Here is a 22,991-nt window from a genome sequence, read left to right as displayed (position 1 = left end):
GTTGTGTATAACTTATAGTACTGAATACGGAAATGTGAGGAAAAAGCACTTTTTTGAGATTTCCACTGGGTCATCCATCACAGTCATCGCGTACATCATTGAAACCCCCCCCCTCCCCCAGGGGTAAGCATCACGCAAAGTTTTGTAGTTTTGAGACGCAAATCGTGATAAAGTAAGTCGGTCATGAACAACATGAACCGTGTATTTCTCATCATATCGCAACCATCTCCATGGACAAACAGTAAACACTGATAAGTGGTCCTTGGCACGATGGGAATCCGTGTCAGTCGGACGATTGTTGGGGCAAAAGGAGGTGGAGAACAGAGGAAGGATTTGGTCTCTCGATCGAGAGCAGGAAAAAATAAGCTGGCTGTACGCGTTGTGCGCCATTGTCTCCTTCGGAACCTTTGACTCTCCGCAGTTATAACACGCCGACGTACTCGACACAGTGATAGCCACTACATTCTTGAGAGCGGGCTCGGACTCCTCGACTGGCCACGAGCCAAAGGCTCGCCCATCCAATTCAAACATGATTCACCATCTTGTTGCATTGATTTTTTTTTTCTCTCCCTCGGTCTCCCCTATTGCTCTGTGACTTTCACAGCCGAGTTTACAATTGCCTTTAACTAAACCAATTGCATCAAACTTTACATGCGAGTGTTTCGTGAAGGATAGGGTTGGATCTTCTACAACTTTAATTTGTTTCTCGTTGGCAGTTTAAAAAACATCTGCACCCAACCACAGGGGGATTCAAAATTGGCACGTATGAAGAAAGAAGGAATTAGTTATTATTATTATTATATACCTACCAAGGATTATATAATCATGGCATGTAAGTACAAAGGTATCGGAGGTTAGCTGACAACATTTACACAGTACTGTCTTGACGGTAAACAATTTTTCCTCAGTGTTGAATGAAAAAAGGATGGATCGATCTTTCGTGCGTATTAATCCTCACGAGCAATCGAGTGGCAAGCTTGTTTCGAGGTCTCGCATTATATTAAGCGGCTTTTGTCGTTTTAAAATTTTTTCATCGACTCAATCTGCATTCAAAGCGATCCCCTCGAAATACTTTGCAACACCGGATTTTGTGTACCGCGCGCGGAGCTTTTTCAAAGTGGCTTTAGCCCAAGCGTTTTGATGAATATTCAAGTTTGACTCGACGGCGCGCGTGAATGGCTTCTTTCCAGAGTACCGACAGTGTACTACCCCACAGGGAAGGAAAGTATCGCCGACAGCGCCACTTTGAGGTTGTTTTTTCGTGACGATTAAAATTTTTTTTTTTTTCGGGCGGGGGTTGCCTTAATTTTAGTTTTTCAGAGGTAAATACCTACAGGCTCTTACATTTTTTTTGGGTCAGAGGGAAAGCGAGAAGTGATTATAAAATTTGATTAAAGGCTGCTCAAAAATTTAGCTTTTTTCACGCTATTGGTGCTTTAGAGGAAAACAAGCGGACGTGACAGTGGAAAAACAAACTGAACTTGAGTAGCCAATGATACTCCAAGAACCTTTTTTTATATTGTAAGCAACGTCGGTTACGATATCCAAAACTATTGACCGATCGATTACTCATTGCACGAAGGTTCAACACTACACAAAGGTAAAGTAAGATCATGATTATCGAAGCGTAAAGAAAAGCGTATGTGAGATTCGATTGTGCGTCATTCGATACGTAACAGCGTCGTCGTCCGGCGTTAACCTATTTAATCAAAGGCACGAGAAAATTGAATTCGCGCCCTCTCTATCGCTCCTTTTCTCGTTTAATGCAAAGACACCGTCAGCAGCTGCAGAGTGGGTATAGCAGCGCTGCGGGGTTTCATCGTTATTGTAGGAACTGATTGAGGATTAAGGTTTTATCAGACACCGACCCGTCACGTGGGCGTTAGCTTTCCAGTCGGGCAGCAGTCGGGCATCCAAGGCAAAACGAACGAGTAAGTTCCCAGCAGACCGAAGTACCGAGTTTCCATAAACGATTTACGAAGCATGAAAACAGAAATTCAGATAAATATATACATGTTTTTGGGCAGTGATTAACTGATCTTGTGGAAATAAAGGTATTAATACTGAAACAGGGTGGAAACATGTCATTCTGATGGGGCTGAGCTCCCGTGATTTTTAAATAATTTACTCGCTTTCCAAGTGCATAAGAGTTTCGTTGAGAAACACATTTATTTTGAAGCCTTGAAAATAGGCTGAGGGAAATGAAAAATGAATGGACAGAAAGTAAAAAAAAAACACATAGGTGTGGACCCAGAAATAACAACATGAAAACATAGACGGTGATACACAGGTTATTTTCAACCGCAAAGATTTAAAGTCGGAGACACGCGTAAACAGATACGTTGATAAAAAAGCTGGTACGAAGTTCCGGAATCACATTGACAGAAACTAGAAAATGGATATTTATAAAATGCCTGTACGATGCACGTAAATGGAAGGTGCTATACAGCAAATGAAAACAAAGTCATAAAGTTAGAGATGGAAGTGTAACAAATAATGCCAAACGAATATCGTGAGCAACATTTAAGGGCAAAAAATTGTCATGAAGACTACGTGAAAAAAAAAAAAATTACTAAAAGCTGTAGAGATATGATGATAAATTAATTAATGGAGAAAGTAATGGAAAAAAAATAAAATAAATAAAAAAAAATAAGGAAAATTTTGAACAGACTTAATAAAAAAATACAAAAACTAAGAACTGCAGAAGACATATATAAAGGTGTAAGAAAAGGACAAGTATCAAGATACATAAACAGATATAAATCATCTTTGAAAATTTTGAACAATATCCAAGCCTGATTTTATCGATTCTAGTAACGATTGTTTTGACTTTTTTTTTAAAGGGTATGTTTGTGGAGTTGATAGCGGTAGTAGCGGTAATTGTATGCGAATAAGCAAAAAAAAATTACCCCAATAAATCAAGTTATATGGTAGGATCTGTTTTACATACAGCAGCAAAAGTTGGGGTCAATTCTTATGCAAATAATCATTCGGACATTTTATTGCGAAAAGGAGGATAATGCGAAGGAGTAAGATTTTTTGGGTATTAGCACGCTATGCCACTGCAGTATACTTGAATGATGTATGTGGGAGCATTGTACCCAAATGCATTTTAAGTATGCGTTTCGACGTAGTTAAACATAGTTTGTATCATTAGATAAAACTCTTTTCATGTAGGTCTTCATACGTACAAACAAACAAATACTTTTGTTCACAGACACGCACACAAATTGCAAAAGTAGGCTGAATTGAAAAAAAAAAAAAAAAAAAAAAAAAAAACTATACACGTTTCTGGTTTCCATGAATATAATAGCAACAGTAGAGGGGCAAACGGACAACAAATGATGTGTACACGTATACGTGTAATATTTATGGAACACGCGTGGAACAAATGACGTAAAATTTATCTCGGGAGGCACGTGGCAGAGGGAGCGAGCGAGAAGAGAAAATCAAGGGTACAAAGGTGACAGACGTAAAATAATCTGATGAAATGAGACATGAATAATATTGACTATTGTTATTATTGTTATGTGTGTAAAAGAAGAAACAGAGAAGTGTGTCCGTCTGCAGGGCCGGTGGAGGGCTTAGAAAGCTTAAGGGTAGATTGTCTTTCTGGGCACCCCTTTCTCCGAGGGGAGGGCGCAGTACGTGTGTTACTTACCCTGCATGTACTATATACACAGAAAGAAATAATACCGTAGGCGCTTGCTCGAGTCCGTATAGGTTGGTACACAAATGAAACTAGGTCAGCAGCCGTTCGTTCATTCGTTCGTTTCTCGGGCATCGCTTGGATAAAGGTGGTACACATATAACTTGCACGTATGTACATCTAGTCTGTGGCGCGTGTGTATACAGTACCCATACTTGTATCGAAAGCTCGGAGAGGAAGTTGGCGCAAGCGCTCGCTGCTCTACCTATAAGGGTAGATATGTATACCCTCTGTCTTGCTTCTGCAGCGTTTTTCGACTTTTTCACTCTTTATTTAGCCCTGCGATCTCCTACACTTACTCGACTCGATTCGAGAAATACACCCTCCCAACTACCACTACACAGTCTATTGGTAATCGATGTCGTTTTTATATAAACTCTTTTTTGTTGTGTGGGGCTTGTGCATGTATATTGTTTTGATGCATGTGAGCCTTCGTTCCCTTCGATCAATCCAATGCTGCTGCATGATTCGGATTTTACAATGGTATACCAGCAGGACAAGAATTTTACAATGCATGCTTACCCAAAATCACGTGTACATCAACAATAAATACAACAATTCGTGCGAAACATCAGGAAACGACCATTTTTTTCCAAGTTTTAACTCCTATACTCTTTGTAATACATTGGAAATATCAAGGAACGTTTTTTTTTTTAAGTATCCGCGAATGGCAAATTGGCCCAGTTCTCAGGTTGGACGACGCGATACCTCAATCCCTTTCAATAATTTGTACGCGCCCGTTCCTATAGGCTCAAAATCGTTTACATCCAGTAAAAAGCTATCGACCCATGGTGGGAGCTCTTTCGGTATTCGAATGCTTCGCTACATTCGTTCTGTACGCACTGGGCACGTGGCTGGTAAAAGCGAGAGGGCGATATTCTATATGCGGAGTCGTGGACACCTACAGCAGTGTGATCATGTATACGTATATACCCGTATTATTTATTGGGCTCCCGTACGCGTGCAAACGCACTGTAATATGGGCGTGCTTCGCACATCGAGAAGAACAGGGAGGTAGCTCGGATTTGCCAAAACTGTGATATAATTAGAAAAATTATCAAGTTGCGGCCAAAACATCGATAAAACTGTTCATTCCGCGGAAAATAAACCAATCGCGAATATCGTATCTCCGGTCCATGTGGAAAGGTGAATACGAAGAAGGACAAAGCCTTTTTGTTGGACAAATTTATTTAAGAACCAACCAGCATACCCACGGAGCTAAAATCTCAAGAGTTGAACGAGTTTCGTTGCTTTTAAAATTTTTAACAATCCGGCCTCTTTTAGCATATTGTAAAAACCTCCATCACCTTCAATCATGTTCATGAGTTCGCATTTGCTTGTTTCAAGTCAAAGGGTCATCGATCTAATCGTGGATGATCTTTGATGTCATTGTATGTAATGTAATGACTACTACTCAACAATACACACTTTACAGTGGAGAAATGTAGAAAACGTGTTGGAGTATTCTAGATTACAGTGAGAATAGTATATTAAAATGCTGACTGCTGAAACAATTTTTTTTTTTTTTTTTTTTTTTTTCAACCTAATCGGTTTCATATAGGTAGCAGCTCGTAAACTCTCGTGAAAACAAATGATTCAACTCTTAAATAAGAATGCCAATTGAGAACTCGCGGGTGGGAAAGTGATGAGTTGAATAGGTAAGCAAGCTCCCTCGTGGTGTAAACAAACTCAAAGATTAAAGCGAGGGCCTGTAAAACGGGAAATCTGCTCATCAAAGTACCTCAGCGAAAACAAACAGGTCTGCGATCACTAAAGCTATTCAATGATTCTAATGGCAAATGATGATGATGATAATGATGATGATGATCCGACCAAACTTTCTTTATATGCTTGATAATTTTAATAAATATTGTACAAAGCCTAAGCTTTGGCTGATAAATATTTCACAAAATTATTTTTTCATTCGACCTTAGGGATGTCCATCCACGTCCGGTTCTCGATTTGTGTGCGTACCTACTTTGTTCACTTGGTGGATCTAGAACTCGGGTATTCCTCATTGGAAACCTTTTTTTTTTATTGGTCTATAACTACTTGTAACGTACTGTTGGGAAGGGGGTCGGCTTTTCTACCTACGTTGCGTAAAATTTAATATTGAAAGGGAAAAAGTAGATGGACGTAACGGGGAGTGGAAACGAGTGATGATGGTGATGAAAAAAAAAAAAATAAATAAATAAAAAATAATAATAATAATAATAATAATAATAGCAATGATGTTGGTAACTCACGAGGATACGTCCAGTAGTGGTCTGTCCGGATATGAGTTCGCCGGCCCAGTCTTTGGCCTCGGTCATGAAGGTGCCCTCGAACTCCTTGCCCTGGCGGGCGGCCTTCTGTTCCTTCTGCTTGGGGTCATTGGGCGCGAACTCGGGCTCCTTGCGACAGCAGAGAAACGCGAAAGCCCGCCACAGCAGGACAATAAGGAGGCCCGCGAGAAAGGTGAAGATACTCGAGAGCAGGAAGCACCACCACCTGCGCTCCTTGAGGCAGTCGTCGACCGGTGGCTCCTCGCTCGTCTCCTCGCACGACATCTTGGCCACGTATTATCCGCAAGCAGCCCGGCCTCGTCTTCACCACCAACACCGCCACCACCACCACCAACACCACCACCACCACCACTACCCTCACCACCACCTTGACCACCACCACAAGCACAACCGACCGGTAGTCGAAGCTGCCGCGGCCAGGCGGCCTGTACCTCAGTCGCCTCCAGCGCCTCCTCCGCCTCCTCCTTCTTCTGGTCTTTCTTCCTTGCCTCTGCGTCCTTCCCCAGTCAGTAGGACTGCCTACGCTGCTGCTGCCGCTTTTACGAGCGGGCGCTACCACGGGCGCTGCTCCTGCCACCGGTGCCCCCGGCACGCACATTCACCGGGGCGACCGGGGCCCGCTGTTCTTGTTGTTCCTGCTTTTACCCTTCTCGGCTTCGCGGCTCGCCCGATGGCCCGCGACTATATGCCGCTGTTGCTTCTTCTTCTTCTCCGTCAAATTTGCCGACGAGCCGTCCTGATGGTGCTCCTGATGGCCACCGCGAGCACCCCCGAGCCTCGAGCGCTTCATGTTTAAGTCCACCCGTGGCAGCGGTCCCCGCCACCGCTGCCGTCGGCCACACGAGCTATCGAGTTGTCGTTGCTGCTGGCTATACCTTTGATGACAGCGACCAGGAGGGATAGGACCTCGCCCAATGTGATACTATAGTGCACTCGCGCACCGCACCACTGCCGCGACGCTAACGGGATGCGGGTGGGGTAGTGTCCCTCCTGCCCCCTCAACACGGCCTCGATTCACTTACACCTGTGATGCGAGAGTTACGAATTTTCAACTGTTCAACAACCACATCTGCGGATATTGGAAACAAAGGAACAAAGGTCTAAGTTTGTTTAGGTGCGTGGATCCTAGGTCGCGCCCTCACCCCATCACCATTATCCACTTTGATACTGTACCATAGGGAGGGAACGAGCTGGCGCCCAAAACCATTGCCTCCTCCTCCTCCCCACCTGTTTCCAGCTTGGCTTATCTGTCGCTACGCGGACGAAGCGCACCAAGGTACGCGCGCCCCCTCGTCCGATGGGTAACCATGGCCCGGTGACACCCGTCTCTTGGGGCGAGTGGTGGCCAACCAGAGCGGGAGCTATTCGATTTGGAGCAGCCCCTGCTCCGCTCCTATTTTCCGATGCTAGCGGCGCTGACGACACTGACAGTCGCGCGTTGGATGGTGCCCGTGCTCGTATTGGTGAACTCTCCTGCCCCGAAGACCTAGTGCCGAGTCGCTGTCCCGATGGCACGCCGCCGACGCCGTCGCTGACTCTCTGTCGGGCGTGCGCGCGCTACCCCCCGGTTACTGCCGCTGCGGCGGCAATCAATACGGCCAACAATGGGACCGGGACCAATGAGCTTTGCCGAGCTTTTCCCTCACGTATAATATATACAGGCGAGTTTAGCGCGCAAGCTCGCGCCAGCTGTATTTCCCTCTCTCTTTCCCTCCAACTCTCTCTCTGTATTTATGTCAAACCCCCGTCGCTCTCTTTTCCAGTTCTCACTATTTCTCGCGTATTTTTCTTCCTCCTCCACTTTTCTTTCTCGTTTTCTCAAATGCTCACTTTATATATTTTTCAATTTCATCAGACGATTACGTTACGGCATTTATTTTTCTGCCAAAAAAAAAAAAAAAAAAAAAACATGTTTACGAGAATATTTAGAACGACTTTAGCTCCACCCTGTTCGTGACCCATAATAAAACCCATTTTTTTTTTATCATAGTAGTACCTATAGAAACTGTTTGTCATTTATTTGTTTTTTTATTTTTTTTATCAATAAACACCTGATCGATACCTTGATGGATGAGCGAGGTGAGAAATATACAAGAGTACTTGACTAACGATTTTTTTTTTTTTTTTTCTATTAATATGAGGAAAAAAAATTATAAAAAAAGCTGACCATCAAATGAGAATTTGTTAAAGTTTGATGATGCAAACGGGGATACGACGTATGATTTGGGAGCTGTTAAATCGATGCGATGCTGTATCTCTGCGATGTCGGTCGATGAGTGTCGCAGGAGCTTCGCAAGCTCTAGCTTAAAGGGGGCATTGCTCTATTTCCGTCACCATCGCTGACCCCGCGCCTCTGCACCACTTGGCAAACGTTTTCTTTCGTCTCTTTCTTTTTCTGGCTCTCACTTTCGCCACGCGTATACCAATACTTATATACACCTAATCGCCTTCTGTCCGTGCACACGTCCACATGTGTGTGTACACGTACCGCTGTCAGTTAACGGCTAAACGCGGCCACGTCCACACGCGAGCACCTTCTCGTAAACTCGCGCTTGTGAGGGTTGGTATACATAATTATATAGGGTATACTGATGACGGCAGCAACGACGACAACCATAACTGCCGTACTCGACTCGAAAGATACCTTCCCTTTCTCTCTCTCTCTCTGCTTCTTCCACTTCTTTCTAGCTCACTCGTTACGTTCTTCTGGCAATGGATCTACCGTAATTTTCAACTTCCCACTGTGGTGATTCTTCTTTCGCTCCTCTGTCTTCGTTGCTCCCTTTCCCTTTTCGTGCGTCTCTCAGCTAAACTCGTAGCATTAATACCTGATCGTTCTGCCCTGCCAAACTCCATGGACATTTACACGTCGGTGCACGGGAAAAGAGGCACACAAATGACATGTCCAAAATTGACTTTACAAAAACCTTAGTCGAGATTTCATATGGAGCGCACAATTAATTTCTAAGAAATAAATCATACTTTTTTGCAAAAATGGCAATATTTTTCATTTTTACTAGTTTGGTACTTTTTTTTTTTTTTTTTTTTTTTTTCGTAAAGAACCACAATTATTGATCACTGTTGTGATTTTTACAAGCGTTTTTCAAGTTTTAGGAGATTGCTTTTTTTACATTGGATATTTTATATCAGTTTTCAATTTTAATATGTTTTTCTTCTAATAAACACTTTTGTAAAATTAGCAGCATACAGTCGGCGATTTACAATGTAATAGCAAAAAAAAACGTGGGAGAGTCGAACGTGTGAAGAAAGAAAAAATACTTTCTTTCGATCAGTGAATACAGTTTTTGAGTCAGGATGAAAACTCGTGCTTACTCCCTTCGTGACGTAGTAGTATATTATACATCCCGCGAGGTAGTATGGATAAATTATTATTATACGACGGATATGAAATGCCTTGTATACAACATTGCTGATTTTTTAGAGATTATTCATGGATAACAATAATTTTTTAGTACATAGTATAATGATTGTACTTTGATAAGTACAATAATTGTTTAGTTCAGAGTAATGAATTCGTAATTACTGAATATTTATGCAAATGCAATATATCTTTTTATGTACGTGTATTCACATACTTGTCAAATTAAGTATTAAAAGTACTTGGTTTTTGAAAAATAGCAGTGTATATTGCAAAAGTACAGTTTTTCTCTAAAAATCTTTTGAAAACATGTTTAATAAGTGTAAGAGAATAAGACCAATAATTGTCAGCAAAAAGCAGAAAAATTAGTAAAAAATTATACTATTGAACAGCATGGGTGCAAAACCATCATATATTCATTTATTTATTCAATTTTGCCCACATGTATTATTTATCGGTATTCAAAATTTTGAATTATACAAATAATAAGTACGACCGACTTACTACATTAATAATGTGGCTCGTAAGTATCAGCGTTACTTTTTCAGAAGCATAATCAATACAACAAAACAGAAAGTATGAACGATTTACTTTTTACAAGTCTTATATCCTGAATCCTATTGACTAAAATTTCAATAAAAGTTACTAGAGTAAAAAAACACAGCATAATTATTACGTTTGGTATACATTATGATTTTATTTATAGTCTTGATTCATGCTATTTTATAATTCTGACGCATCATGAAATTGACAAAAAAAGCAGTACTTAAAATGTGGGGTGTCTAAAGAAAATGTAAGAAATAAATATTTTTCACCGCATGTATTAATTATTCATTAAGTAATTGCTTTCTAAGCACCAAAACCATTTATTTTTCTTCCAACTTTTTATTATAAATATTATGTGTTTTTACGTGTATGTGTTTACGTTTTTATCTGTTTTATAAGTGAAAAAATGTTACGCAATGTACGAAAGTGTCCTCCAAACTATCAACAAAAATTTTCATAATAAATGCTAGAGGTCACCAACATCCATCATGTTTCGTGCGAGTCGATAAGAGAGTTCCCTTGTTCATAAATTTACTTTATACTACAGATAGCGAAATCGTGCAGTGTTAAATTTTAGATAATTATTGCTGATCAATTTCTTAAGTAATTTGAAAATTCAAATGTCCACTTGTGAGAAAATTGATCGTATGCATTTGTACTTTACGTATCAACTATGTTTTAAAACGGTGTCTTTCAATCATCCAGATATCCGAACTCGAGGTCTTTTTTCTTTTTTCCATTAATTTTTTCATTGAAAATTTTAGGATGAAACAAAGAGTAACATTTATTTATTTTATTATTATAATGAAAACTAACAAAAGTCATAAATCTCATGATATTTAATATGTACTACCTATTCGAATAAATCTGCATAGAATGAAGAGCTGTGAAATTATTCAATATACTAACACAATCGCTGCATGAGACAATACTTAAACAATCATCGATTGATGAAAGGTATATCATATAGTAAAAAAAAAAGTTGTTGGAAACTAGAAGAAAAAATCGAAATGAAAGAATGAAAAATCTCATTTCACTATTGTCATGCTGGTACTGTAGATAAATATTTACCAACAACACCTTCATTCCGTTTACTCTACTCAGTTCGTTATTATTGATAGATTATGGATTATGGTTATTTAAAATCTAAAAAAAAAAAAAAAAAAATTCGTCATTTACAAGTCATTGCAATAACTACAGCAAGGATCAGTAACGCTTAACACTTAATTCTAAAATGAAAAATAAATTTTGGACGGACAGGTCCGACTTTTATGCTTCTATCAAGGTGTCTTGCTCCCTCCTTTGCTTTTTGCACTTTTCCCAAGAAGCAGTAAAGTATGTGTGTACATATACATAGCAGCAGCTGATTAGAGTGTTGTCTCTATCATTATATATATTTATGGTACCTAAATACACTGCGGCTGCTGACAATACTTAGATTCTCGTAGCTCGTAGGGGAGCGAATGACGAGGACGGTGACCATATGTTATATAGCGACGCATCAGTGCGAACAACGTCACCTGCTGCCGCTGCGTACCTATATATACTGCAGCTGCTGATCATCTCGCCGTACTTGACGACAGTGTATGTATGTGTTTGTGGGTGTGCGCGCACGTACATACTAACACATACGGACAAGGAGATCTGACTAAGGCTCTCCACTGTGTTACTGCTTCTCTGTTTGGTTCCTCTCTTTTTACATTTGTTTATGCCATTCTTAGGCAAATTTGCTCGCAAGAGCAGTGTAAAGTTGTTTTTATTTTCACCGATGTTATTACTTTTATTATTATGCGATAAATGTGACTTCAATCACGGACAAAATCTAAAAATTCGGAATGGGGAATCCCATCCAGGGCCAACGCCAGCACCGATTTCTTTCGTCATAATGACAAGGCAGGTGCACTTTCTATGTTCATTTTAAGTTGTTTTCATCCTTGGCTTTTAAATGGTTCTCCAGCTTGGTTTTACTTGCACATTAATGTCTTTTATAATTTCGTCATTTTTTCTCAAATAAACTTATTGTTAACTGCAACTCAATCGGAACCTAATAGTACTTAACCTAAAAATATACTTCAACTTCAATCAACTACTGTGTAATACTCAACTGTTTCTTGTAAAGTTTTGTCAATATTACCACAATTATGAAAAATTTTCCTTTACTTACAATACAGTATCATCGATCTTTAGACAACTCCACTTTTTTTTAAGTAGTCTGCAGTATACCTAACTATTTTGTTTTTGCAGTTTTATAGATTGTCAGCTTTTCATGATTTTGTAACACTTTAAATCGACACGATTTCAATATTTCATCATTTTTCATCAAATTTACTAATTTTGGCGTACAAACTCTTTCATACTTTTAATTTAAATGACTCTGAAAAATTTTAATTCAATGAAAAATATTTTTATCGAGGCAAATGAGTTTTTTTTCAGTTTTTGAGCAAGACCGTAAATTTAAGACTGAATCACTGATGCAAGGGGCAATCGTTGTTTCGTTTCGAACAGAAAAGCATCAATGGGAAACTGTTTATCATGTTTTAAGGTGTCTCCTCCACCAGTTACAGAAAACCAATCACCCGTCTTGGATCTCAAAGAAGGTATTATTATTTTTCATTTGCACTTTTCACGTAAAACTATTAAGATTTATCATTCGACGGTGTAATTGCTTGAAACAGAAACAATGGAATTACGCACTTTGTTTCAACACAATCAAAGTCAAAATCATTCACACAAAACGGTAGAGTCTCAAGTCAACGGGAATAAAAGAACCACCATAAACAATACGACACCGTTTAACGGCGTGGATTTGGATAATTGTAGCTCCATGCCCATAGTCCAAGGTAGCTTGCGTAGTTTTTACTCAAAGTTGCCCCCTTCGAACAAATCGGCGACGAGTATTGCTGTCAGCACAGCAACGGAATGTAAACAAAAAGAACCGTCGGAAGTTAGAATCCACTCACTTTTTGAGTGTTACAAGGTAATCATTCAATATGATATATTTAAATAATAGATGATAAGTATGACATTACAACACCAAGGACGACAAAGTAAACAATGTTTCAGATCGCATGTGTACTATATTTGTAATGTCACCAGAGTTGAAGCTATAGCGATATGAGCATTATTTAATTTCGCCCCTGGTGTGTTTATATTTAACATATTTTACGCATCTGAAAGTATACAACCTTCATCCCAGTGTTTGGGGAGAAAAGTAACATTTTCTGTCGAAGGGTATTTTTCTCTTGTCTTTGCGAATTCAATCGATGAATTTACATTAACAGTCTCAATTTTACTATACTCAATTAATCTGGGACAAACAGCTTCATTTGCCAGTTGAAGTTTAAAAAGTATTACAAAAACTAAAATACCACAGTGATTATACTACGGTTATCTATTCAACAGATTTCTCAACAAGTGTATCACGAAAGAATGTTCACGAAATGTGATACTTTGATGCTACGTCATAAAATTTTTAATCGCATTTTTATCATCGATAAACCGTAGAGTTCTGTTTACTGTTTATTCGTAAACGTAAATTAGTGAGTTTAAAAAAAAAATTTTTTTTTTAAATCTAATTTTGTGGCAAAAGCTGTTGTATATTAGCATTTTATTACACTTATTTTGTCAACGTTAATAATTCAATATTATCGGCCTGGCGAAGGATTCGCGGGAAGACCTCATATTGGCAGACGGCATGGAAAAACTTTGCACGGATCTGCAGCTTTCGCCAGACGAATTCAAGGTACTGGTACTTGCATGGAAATTAAATGCCGAGCAGATGTGCCAGTTTACGCGGCAAGAGTTCATTCAAGGCCTGAAGGCTATGAGGGTCGACAGTATCAAGGGTATTCAGCATCGATTGCCTGACATTGTCGAGGAGCTGAAAACGAACGCTGAATTGTTCAAAGATCTCTACAGATTTACATTTCGCTTTGGGCTTGACGTAAGCTCGGGTCAGCGAATATTGCCTGCTGATATGGCCATTGTCTTGTGGAGGCTGGTTTTTACGATACGCGAGCCTCCGTTGCTCGAGCGATGGCTCAATTTTCTCGAAAGCCATCCGGTCAGGGGTATACCCAGGGACACGTGGAATATGTTTTTGAATTTTGCCGAAAGCATTGGTGACGATCTAAGCGCGTACGACGATGCCGAGGCATGGCCAAGTCTTTTTGATGACTTCGTAGAGTACGAAAATGATCAAATGAATCAAAACGTCACCAAAAACGATTTTCTCAAGGACTGATCATTAAAACCATTTTTTAACAACACGACTGATTTTTTCAATCTTTTGATAGATGTTTGTTTTTAAATTCATTTCAGTGCAGTTTTAACAAATATTTGTGGCACCGCTCGGTTGAAAAAAGTGCCAACTCCAGTTTACTTGGAATATAAAGCGCTACTACTCCAAATTGACTGAAAAAAAAGTTCCGTCTCAGAATTTTTTTTTTTTTCCACCCTAATAGCATCACTGTAAAGCTTCTTTTGTAACAAAGTTGAGATTGCACTTCGTTAACTCGAGCCATCGAGATAATGATGAAAGATTTAAATTATGAGTATGACTTTAACATGGACCAAACTTAATAAATGTGAACAAATTATCCCTAAAAAAAACAAGCTTAATTTTGCAATGACAAAACAAAAAAATGCTAAGGTAAATTAATTTTCAGAATAAAACCGAGTAGGTTTTATATAAACCATAGTATTCTAACTTGAGAACAAAATTTTTATAGCGTCTTTCGTTTTAGCTTGCGATCTCTGCGTCTAATTATTTTAAGTCCCCATCCTGACAAAAATCGATATTGCAACCTTTACTAGCAATCGGGTAATCGTAATACATAGAGTACTAACAAAGAAAAATGTGTTTAATTTAATTTGCACTATCCAATAATGTTATTACTGTTGTGAAATAGTGAATTTTCGGACAAATAGTTTCCAAACTCGTTGCGTAATTTCAGAGAATCGAAAACAACTTAAGGGATAGGATATTATACAGAAAGAAGGATTTTTTCAATTTTAAGGTATCAAAAAGCGTGATTTTTATAGAAAGTTATATACGATCGTATGAGTAAATATGCGTGTACATAAAAAAATGCACATGTGCGTGTTGGACATAAAGGTTTTATAAATAATATTTTTTAGTCTTACACATGTTTTTACTGCTACTATTATTGTTAGTTACGTAAATCACCGGCTTTTGCAACTTTTATATTTTACTGTATTTTTAATACAATACTTTGTGATCAAATCAAACGTGTATCTGTTGTTTAATTTAAGATACTTACGGTCCGTGATCTACGTAAGATATTAACTTGTACATATACGTAAATATAGGTGTGTTTCGATGGATACATGTAAATTCAGAACAGTGCAAGTATCAAGTTGAACATAATACACTGATCTAAACTTGTGATACGTAACATATGTATGTATATATATGCTCGAATTAGTTCATTTATTATTATTATTGAATGTAGAATTCTAATGAAAGAAAAAAATCAAAGTTGTATAAAAAACGTAAATCCAACGACTTATAATAATTTATAGAAAAAAATTTTCTGGATCAATCAATGTTTTTGACTACATAGATGTTTTGTACAAAAATTTTTTTTTTTTTAATCATTACGATTCTTTAACATTTATACAACTACATGAAAATTAAACTTCATATTATTTGTTGAAAATAAAAGAAAAGTTTGTGCAATTATTGAAATAACAATCTAGTCTTTATTTATTGGAACTTATTTTGCAGCACTGATATAAAATTTTTGTGATGAAGAATGACTTTCCCTACCTCGGGCGTTTTTGAGGGTCGGGTGAGCCCTCGGTAGGAAAAATAGGATTCGCACCTGGTGCGCCCCCAACCTGGGCTATACTTCGCAGGCCCCCCGGGCCTGGTGCTTACCCCGGCTACATGCGCCACCAGCTTCGAAAACTACCACTTCTTAAACTATTTTATACCGTTGTACTCATATACTGTTCGTCGATTTCTCTTCATAAACCTTGAAATTTTGTTTTGCATCTATATGTATATATTCCAACATTTCATGGTAAATTAACGTCTGTTGTGTCACGATGCATAAAAATGATCGGTTAATTAGATAGGTGCTGCATACTTATTCAGTATAAAGAATGTATAGTATATGATACTTTTTGAAACTTGTGGACTAGTTGTTTAATCGATGTCGAAAGGAGAAATGATAATTAAGTGATATTTACATATAAGATTTTCTTTAAAAAGGCACCAACTGGAAGGTTTATGATTTATGTTTCTGCAAATGATGAAATACAAACCAGAATGATTTGTAGTCATGAACTATCAATTAAATTCATAATTTTTCTACTCAGTTTGATTAAGTTAAACGTAATGTAAATAATGTTCATACAATTTTGGTTTATTACATAAACAATAATAATAATAATGTTTAATGAATTCATTAATTGCTACCATACAAGCACTCACTGTGAAATATGAACTAAAAATATTAAAAAGTGTATTTTAAGTTTCATTTCATGCAGTTATGCAGTTTGCAACAGTTACACTTCCTTAATTACAAAATATACGTGGCCTTTATCATTACAGTTTATAATGATATATGTAAATAGGAAATGTATTGGCAAAGAGCTGTGTTGTACATTTACATAATGTGTTACATTAAAATTTTGATATTTACAATTACTGCGTATTAACTTGACTCAAAATAATAACATGTGAGTGAAAAATTTAAGATTGAAGGAAACGTATTAAAAGATGGGGATCGGTAAACTAAAGCACAAAAAAATCGCTTATTTATATTCTACAATGGAAAGTGCCAACAAGCCGATAGACAAAATTCAAATATCAAGCAAAAAAATGTATGTGTTTGTAACTAGTTACATCGAATATTATATATTTGCGAATTGATGAACATTAATTCATAAATTTGTTTCAATTTAGTCTTACGACTTATTTATTTCATATTCTTTGATTTTTTTAAAATTGTATGTTTTAGTAATAATTAATAAATATATGGATTGAATTACGTCTAACAATAAAATAACATTTATTTGAAACTTTATGGAATTGATTTTGACATTTGAAGTCTATGTTACATTTAAATTTTCACAGTATGCTGAAATTAATAGTTCCCATACAGTTTGTGAAGGTTCAACATAATTGTATATACATTGAATAAATTTTTTCGGTTATTTCGGTAATTACACATGACAGTAGTTATGGGCTGTTAAGATCCCCGTTGAGTTGCTTAACGGTAATGAATTCACAGTAATTAATTTGTCGTATTAATACAATAGCCTGTTCAATTCGTTAAAAATAGTCAAAGCTTTGCTTTTATTCATGGGATAAACGTTGCCTTATCTTTCATTGCAGATTTGTTTGGTGAATCGAGATAGCGATAAGTTTCAAGAAGATATTTTTAAATATTGAACTTGTAAGATTACATTTACATATTTTCAATTGTAAAACTAATGAACCACTCTCAACAGTCATGTTAATAATATATCTAGATTACGGGTCAACAAAATCTACAATACCAATCTAGTGCACGTCTCAAAATCTCGTAATTACACGCGTTTCTGTAATACTGCACAACATAAATGATATAAAAAATACAAACACTTTTAAATACCTTATCATAATAAAAATCTCACGATCAACCTATGGTATTATGGATCACGGATAATTTTAAGTTAAAAAAAAGATATGTGCACAATCATAAGTTATCTATCAAGATACAAGCATTTCGTCACTTTTATTTTCATGTACAACTTAAAGTTGTGTTTCATTAAATGTACATTAATGATGATAATATTTTTGAGCCTTGAGATCTTTTCATTGTACAAGGAAGGGCATTTCTTATAGCGGTAGGGTGAGTGAACCATCAAATCTAACTTAAATTTTTGCTTAAAAAGTTTCGTGGTAAATTTAATTTACTAAACTATTCATAATATTTTTTGTTGAATAATTTGGTTTATTTTTACATATTTTAGCAGCTATACGTTTTTTTTTTTTAATCATAATTTGTTGTTAATAGAAAATAAACTTTTTCGTGGATGCAAAATTTTATTATAATCACACAGATTTTTCTAAGCACATCCCTAAAATTTAAATCCAAATAAAATTTCAGTGAAGTTTAAGCTTGGCACTGACGATCTTTTAAATACAGTGCGATGTACGGTATTTTTTTAATATAATAAATTAAGTTTGTCAAACAAACTAACGCATGTCCCTATTACTTGACTGAGTTTATGGTCCTATCTAGGCTATTTCGAGTATAATTATTTTGCTGGACCATTAATATTAACTAATCAATAAAAAAAACCTTTTTCAAGTTTAAAACTTGTATGTTTTAAGATGGTTTTTCGTATTATTTGACTTGGTACAAAGTAAGATGAAGAAATACAAGAAAAAAATCAGTACTACGTTGCATAAACGTGAAGATTATCTCTTTAAACAAAAACTGGAAGTTTATTCATTTATTTCGTTAGCATGCGTCCAAACACTTTAGAGCCGTATCATTAAAGTGAATTTTGGAATAGTTTTTAAATATGTACATTTGTACCTTTACATTGTTTTCATATGTCGAGCAATAAATTTTGATACACATCTCAACAGCACAACTATTAGTAAATAATCCTAAATTCTACAGTCTTAACAATAAATAACCATTCGTACCGACACGATAAGGGCGAATGCTCTGCAGTATGAAAATGAAACAACGGATCATTATCAACATGGTGATGTGTAGCTCATTCATATCTCTCTCTTTTTTTTTTTTTTTTTTTTTTTTTTTTCTTCTCTCGATAAGTACAATATGTTTGTATTTTAAGCATATTTTGAACGGCTATTCTGTAGGATATTTTCCCTAAGTATATCACGCATTAATGAATTCTTGCACTTTGCGCTTGCGAATACTTCGAACACAATACAACGTTACAATATACATAGCCTGTGTGCATTTATGCATGTGTTTTCACCAACTTACATGCATTAGAATGAATGTGTACAGTGTAATGTCACGCTGTTTTTTGCTTTTTTTTTTATTTTCCGATCGACCCCCAAGTTAACTTCAATTGCGGTGCATCTAAGCATTAAAAAAAAAAGAAAATAAAATAAAACAAAAAAGATGAAGAGGTCGATGAGAAACTGGCGAGATTCAGCAGCAGGAGCAGTGGTGATCTATTCATTCAGCAGTAACGAAAAAAATGTTGAAAATGTAAAGAAACACGAGCAACCGTTTCATAAGTTTGATCAACGCATAGTTGGCAGATGGACACAGCGGTCGAACCATCATGAGTGCGTCCGCGCGTCTTACGGCTCAACCCGGATGAGAACTCGCGACTCAATAAGTCGGGGCCTGGAAGTCGCCCATTGGTCTCTGTTGCTGGTACTGTTGCTGCTGCTGGGCAAAAGGTGGGTCCTGGTACGCGGCGTCCGTGCCGTCCGGGTAGCTCGAGTAGCCCTGGCCGCCGGAGGGATCGGCCTCGAAGGTCGAGGCGAAGGCTGGATCCACGCCCTGCTTGAACCGCTGGTACGCGAACCACGAGCAGCCAGCCTACCGTTGAGTCAAGCATGCGCATGAACAAAAAAAAAACATGTTGATTACAGAAATGTTATCGCTGTTGCGTATGTATACTCATCCCAATGAACCTTTTTTTCTTTCGCCAACCTCGACGGAAGGTTTTTCATTTTCTTTTTTTTTTTTTTGTTTTGCTTTCTCTACGCATATTATTTCATACATTGATCACTACACACATGGAATTTTAAGAAAGTGAAAGCGATGGTGTTGCATTTGAAACGAATCGTATACCTACATAATTATATACACGTAAGAGTACTTGAAAGGGGCACTTACCCAAGTTACGATGGAACAGAAAGATAAAAGTATGGCGAACTGGGCGCTTGTCGTTCCGTAATGGTTCTCGGGCTCTTCGGTCTTGTTCCACGCGCTTGACAGCCAGCAAAAGGCTATGAAGTAGAGAAAAGCCCAGAAGGACGAGAAACTGCAAGAGCAAACGCGATTCTTTGATTACGATGATCGTGACGCGTTTTCGAAAGAGTGGATATTACTTATGAATGTCAAAGTCGAGAGAAATTATCAAGTGCACGTGTACGCACCCAAGGTCACCGAGGACATAGTGTTTGCGAGTCTTCACGGATGACATTTGCTCGAAGAGGTACTCTCCGACCAAGAAGCCAATACTCCCGACTAGCCCGAGAAAGCCGACGATCTTGCCGTAGCTGCACGCGCTCGCGTCCCCATTGTACAGGCAGACGTCTTTGCCGTCCTTTTCGATGTAGCCCTTGCCGCTTATGCACGAATAGACGATTAACGAAGAAAACTGTAAACAGACGCAAGGATTGGTGTCACTTTTTTATTAATTTTTTTTTTTTACGTGTTGATAACAGTAAACTTGGCAGCATGAGTTCACAAGGGCCCCGCATTACCTTTGTGGGTGAAAGTACTCGATCAATACATCCTATAGTATACCTGATTTTGCAATTAATCCTATTTATTTAGCCTTTTTGTTATAAGATTTTACTGCTTGCAACGATAATATTTTCAATACACACTTATTTGCTTTTTTATTGAACAACACATCGCGATTCCAGCCAGGTTTTTCAAATGTATGCATGGGGTGGAGGGAACACCCTAAAAAGTCGATGGAAAATTTTGATAACTATAATCTAGAGTACTCTTCTGGTGAAAAAACATTCATTTCACCAGCTGTACGCTAACTAACCACAGAGCCAACGACCGCTTCCGATATGACTATTTTTGTTGTTCATTTTTTTTTTTTTTTTTTTTTTTTCATCCCACTCATAATTTTTCAGCCATTGAACCTAAAATGAATAAATTTTTCTTTGATAAAAAAAAATTCCAAGGAATAACTAATTTTTCACGAAAATTGATCAGCTACGTATGGAAGTAATCATCGAAAATAATAATCTTGAGGTGAGGGACTCGGTTATATTTTTATCGATACGCTCGAGCTCATTGGTCACGGTCGACAATATTTTACTCTCAAACACAGCCAGCTGTGCTCGTGAGAGAGAGAGCGTATGGCCGTGCATTTGTGTAGAGGTGCACTACGAAGCTTTGAAAGCAAAGTCAACCAGCGGGACAAGAGAAAGAGAATACGTACAATCACAATTTTTATCAGTGACCCTAAATCAACGCTAAAATCACAGGGGCACAAATAAATGAGTACGATTAAAAAACAATGACTAGTAAATAAATGGATGTTCACAAATACTATTTTCTTGTTTTAAGCGTAACAAATTTCTTCAGAGGTGTTATTTGGTACGAGCTTTCTAATGTTCTACACGCACGGATCAGCCGTTCGTTATTAGGTACACTTTGCACCTATACGTTGTGTTAACGAGTCTTTCACATTCTTACTTGCAGACTTGATTGGGTTGAAAAATTACTCGACTGCCAACGAGGTAGCAACATTTTTGTTTATGGTATAAAAGAATGACGAGATGTTCGGTCAGATAGAAAAAAAAAAAAAAAAAAAAAAAAGAAACTGATGTGGGTCACGGAGTGAAATGACCCATTTTTAAGTTTGTCAATAAGACAGGCTGTGGATTTGTTTTAAAAATTCATCATCGCGAGAGGTAAGTATACTTTATTATTCAAACACCACTTGGTTTTCTCGTTAGGTGTCTTTTACACAACCAAGTGGAGCACTTCTTCCGAAGCCAGAGAGACCCACATCTCACCTGCACTGCTCGTGCATCGAGTACTCATTCCACGTGATGATAATCGGGGTGATCTACGGAATTGGCATTGAAGTACAGGTTTAAAATTATTCACGTAGCAGAGCCGAAACGGCAATGGAGTGGTAAATCCACGCGAACCGTCAATCAATATTCGACGGAAGAAATAAAAAATCCTCAAGAAAGTTGCGTTCGTCGCCGTGTAACACGAGATAATAAAATAACCAAGTGTGCCTTGCGCTAAAAAGGTGAAAATAAACCGTAAAAAAACTAAAACATGTATTTCGCCACGGTGGTGACGGTGATCGACCGAGGAGTGTCGGATGGTATGAAAACAAGAGGGCCACGGGAAAGAGCATGCCAAGAAGAAGACGTATGTACTTGGTATATGAGGGGTAAGAATATACATATGTATACGATGATGCGCGGGGCTGATTCTGCGCGTGACGACACAAGGCAATATAATACGTAGGAACGGCAAAAGGTTCAAGTCCACCTCGTGCTTACGCGCGCTCCCCCGTCCAATGCTATATTGCTGGCGAGTCAAGGATCCCGCTCCCCTTGACGTGGCACACGGTCGATCCCGAGGGGGGCCGTCAAGTGACGCGCACATTATTTTTTTTTCTCCCCACGCCCTTGGAGGGGCCCCCAGGATATTGGGGTATCGTATGGCATCAAGGTTGGTTGTGCATGGGGGTATACGCGTAAGAGGAGCTTTCACGATGTTCGATTAAGAAGAAGTTGGAGGAGGCGCACTCACCAGGCACACGCCCCGGAGGATGACCTGGGGCCTCTGGACGAAGGTGATGGGGTCGAAGGCCGCCCCGGCCTTGCCACCACCGTAAGCTCCGCCGACGTCCATTTTAGGCTTAGCGACCGAGTGAGGGGCTGCCTCGACAACTGCAGGCTCTCGGTGGCGATGACGAGCAGAGCTTTTCGAAAAGCTCCCTCACTTGTGCCCTCCTGGTTATCGCTGCTGGAAGGCTAGTGCGTGGGGGACACCCCATCGGGGCTCGGCGCCTGCGCTCCTTCGTTTTGTTTTATCATATGTACCTACTCACCTGATGTGATGCATCGAAGGAGCTTGCGCGCCGGTCGGAGGTGCTTGGAGCGCAGGGTGTACACAATACATTGTACAGTGGGGGGGGGGGGGCGCGATCAATCGCCAGTTGAATTCACCCCCGCATCATTTTTTTTTATCCCCTGTTGATAATATCATACTTATTGTTTTTTCCCAACTCGCGCTTACGATGTCGGCCACACGGATACTGCTTTTCAAAACATGAGCGTTGCTCTCGTGTCGGGAGGAACACTCCTTTATGATGACGGTGGCTCGGGAGTTAAGGGCTGGCA

At 38.5% G+C, this 22,991-nt stretch overlaps 3 protein-coding genes across 7 annotated transcripts in view; 1 reads left to right on the top strand and 2 right to left on the bottom strand.

The window, feature by feature from the left end:
* The window catches only part of slo (calcium-activated potassium channel slo), a 78,753-nt gene extending 72,446 nt beyond the window's left edge, over window positions 1-6,307 (bottom strand). For all 4 annotated transcript variants that reach the window (XM_089589887.1, XM_089589888.1, XM_089589886.1 and 1 more), the window contains exon 1: window positions 5,956-6,307. In XM_089589887.1, coding sequence (XP_089446013.1) covers window positions 5,956-6,258 — 303 coding nt within the window. In that variant the 5' untranslated portion in view covers window positions 6,259-6,307. The remainder of the gene's footprint in view (window positions 1-5,955) is intronic.
* A 5,160-nt stretch (window positions 6,308-11,467) lies between these two features.
* SCCRO3 (defective in cullin neddylation 1 domain containing SCCRO3) lies at window positions 11,468-15,438 on the top strand. 2 transcript variants are annotated; one of them, XM_089589466.1, is made up of 4 exons: window positions 11,468-11,503; window positions 12,353-12,516; window positions 12,595-12,896; window positions 13,581-15,438. In XM_089589466.1, the coding sequence occupies exons 2-4, from the start codon at window positions 12,435-12,437 to the stop codon at window positions 14,160-14,162; spliced, it is 966 nt and encodes a 321-aa protein (XP_089445592.1). In that variant the 5' UTR covers window positions 11,468-11,503; window positions 12,353-12,434; the 3' UTR covers window positions 14,163-15,438. The 2 variants fall into 2 exon arrangements, with proteins under 2 accessions (XP_089445592.1, XP_014206570.2); XM_014351084.2 differs by lacking the exon at window positions 11,468-11,503 and adding an exon at window positions 11,510-11,812.
* Window positions 15,439-16,942: 1,504 nt separating this feature from the next.
* Syngr (synaptogyrin) lies at window positions 16,943-22,590 on the bottom strand. Its single transcript, XM_014351056.2, has 4 exons — window positions 22,399-22,590; window positions 20,034-20,257; window positions 19,771-19,918; window positions 16,943-19,470 (listed from the first exon to the last, which is right to left on the bottom strand). Exons 1-4 carry the CDS (start codon window positions 22,498-22,500, stop codon window positions 19,258-19,260), a joined length of 687 nt encoding a protein of 228 aa, XP_014206542.1. The 5' UTR covers window positions 22,501-22,590; the 3' UTR covers window positions 16,943-19,257.
* Between the last annotated feature and the right edge of the window lie 401 nt (window positions 22,591-22,991).

The sequence above is a fragment of the Copidosoma floridanum genome, unplaced genomic scaffold (assembly GCF_036245765.1).
Source record: "Copidosoma floridanum isolate Cflo_tuat_1 unplaced genomic scaffold, Cflo_Japanese_pri ptg000009l, whole genome shotgun sequence".
Taxonomy (NCBI): domain Eukaryota; kingdom Metazoa; phylum Arthropoda; class Insecta; order Hymenoptera; family Encyrtidae; genus Copidosoma; species Copidosoma floridanum.
Note: the sequence above shows the minus strand (reverse complement) of the source record. Positions and strands in the feature narration are given on the sequence as shown.

Coding starts and splice junctions, on each gene's coding strand:
- SCCRO3 (XM_089589466.1), top strand. CDS start 12,435: ATGGGAAACTGTTTATCATGTTTTAAGGTGTCTCCTCCACCAGTTACA. Junction 12,517..12,594: donor CGTCTTGGATCTCAAAGAAG/GTATTATTATTT, acceptor TGCTTGAAACAG/AAACAATGGAATTACGCACT. Junction 12,897..13,580: donor CACTTTTTGAGTGTTACAAG/GTAATCATTCAA, acceptor GGCCTGGCGAAG/GATTCGCGGGAAGACCTCAT.
- Syngr (XM_014351056.2), bottom strand. CDS start 22,500: ATGGACGTCGGCGGAGCTTACGGTGGTGGCAAGGCCGGGGCGGCCTTC. Junction 19,919..20,033: donor TATGTCCTCGGTGACCTTGG/GTGCGTACACGT, acceptor TTGCTCTTGCAG/TTTCTCGTCCTTCTGGGCTT. Junction 19,471..19,770: donor TCTGTTCCATCGTAACTTGG/GTAAGTGCCCCT, acceptor ACTCAACGGTAG/GCTGGCTGCTCGTGGTTCGC.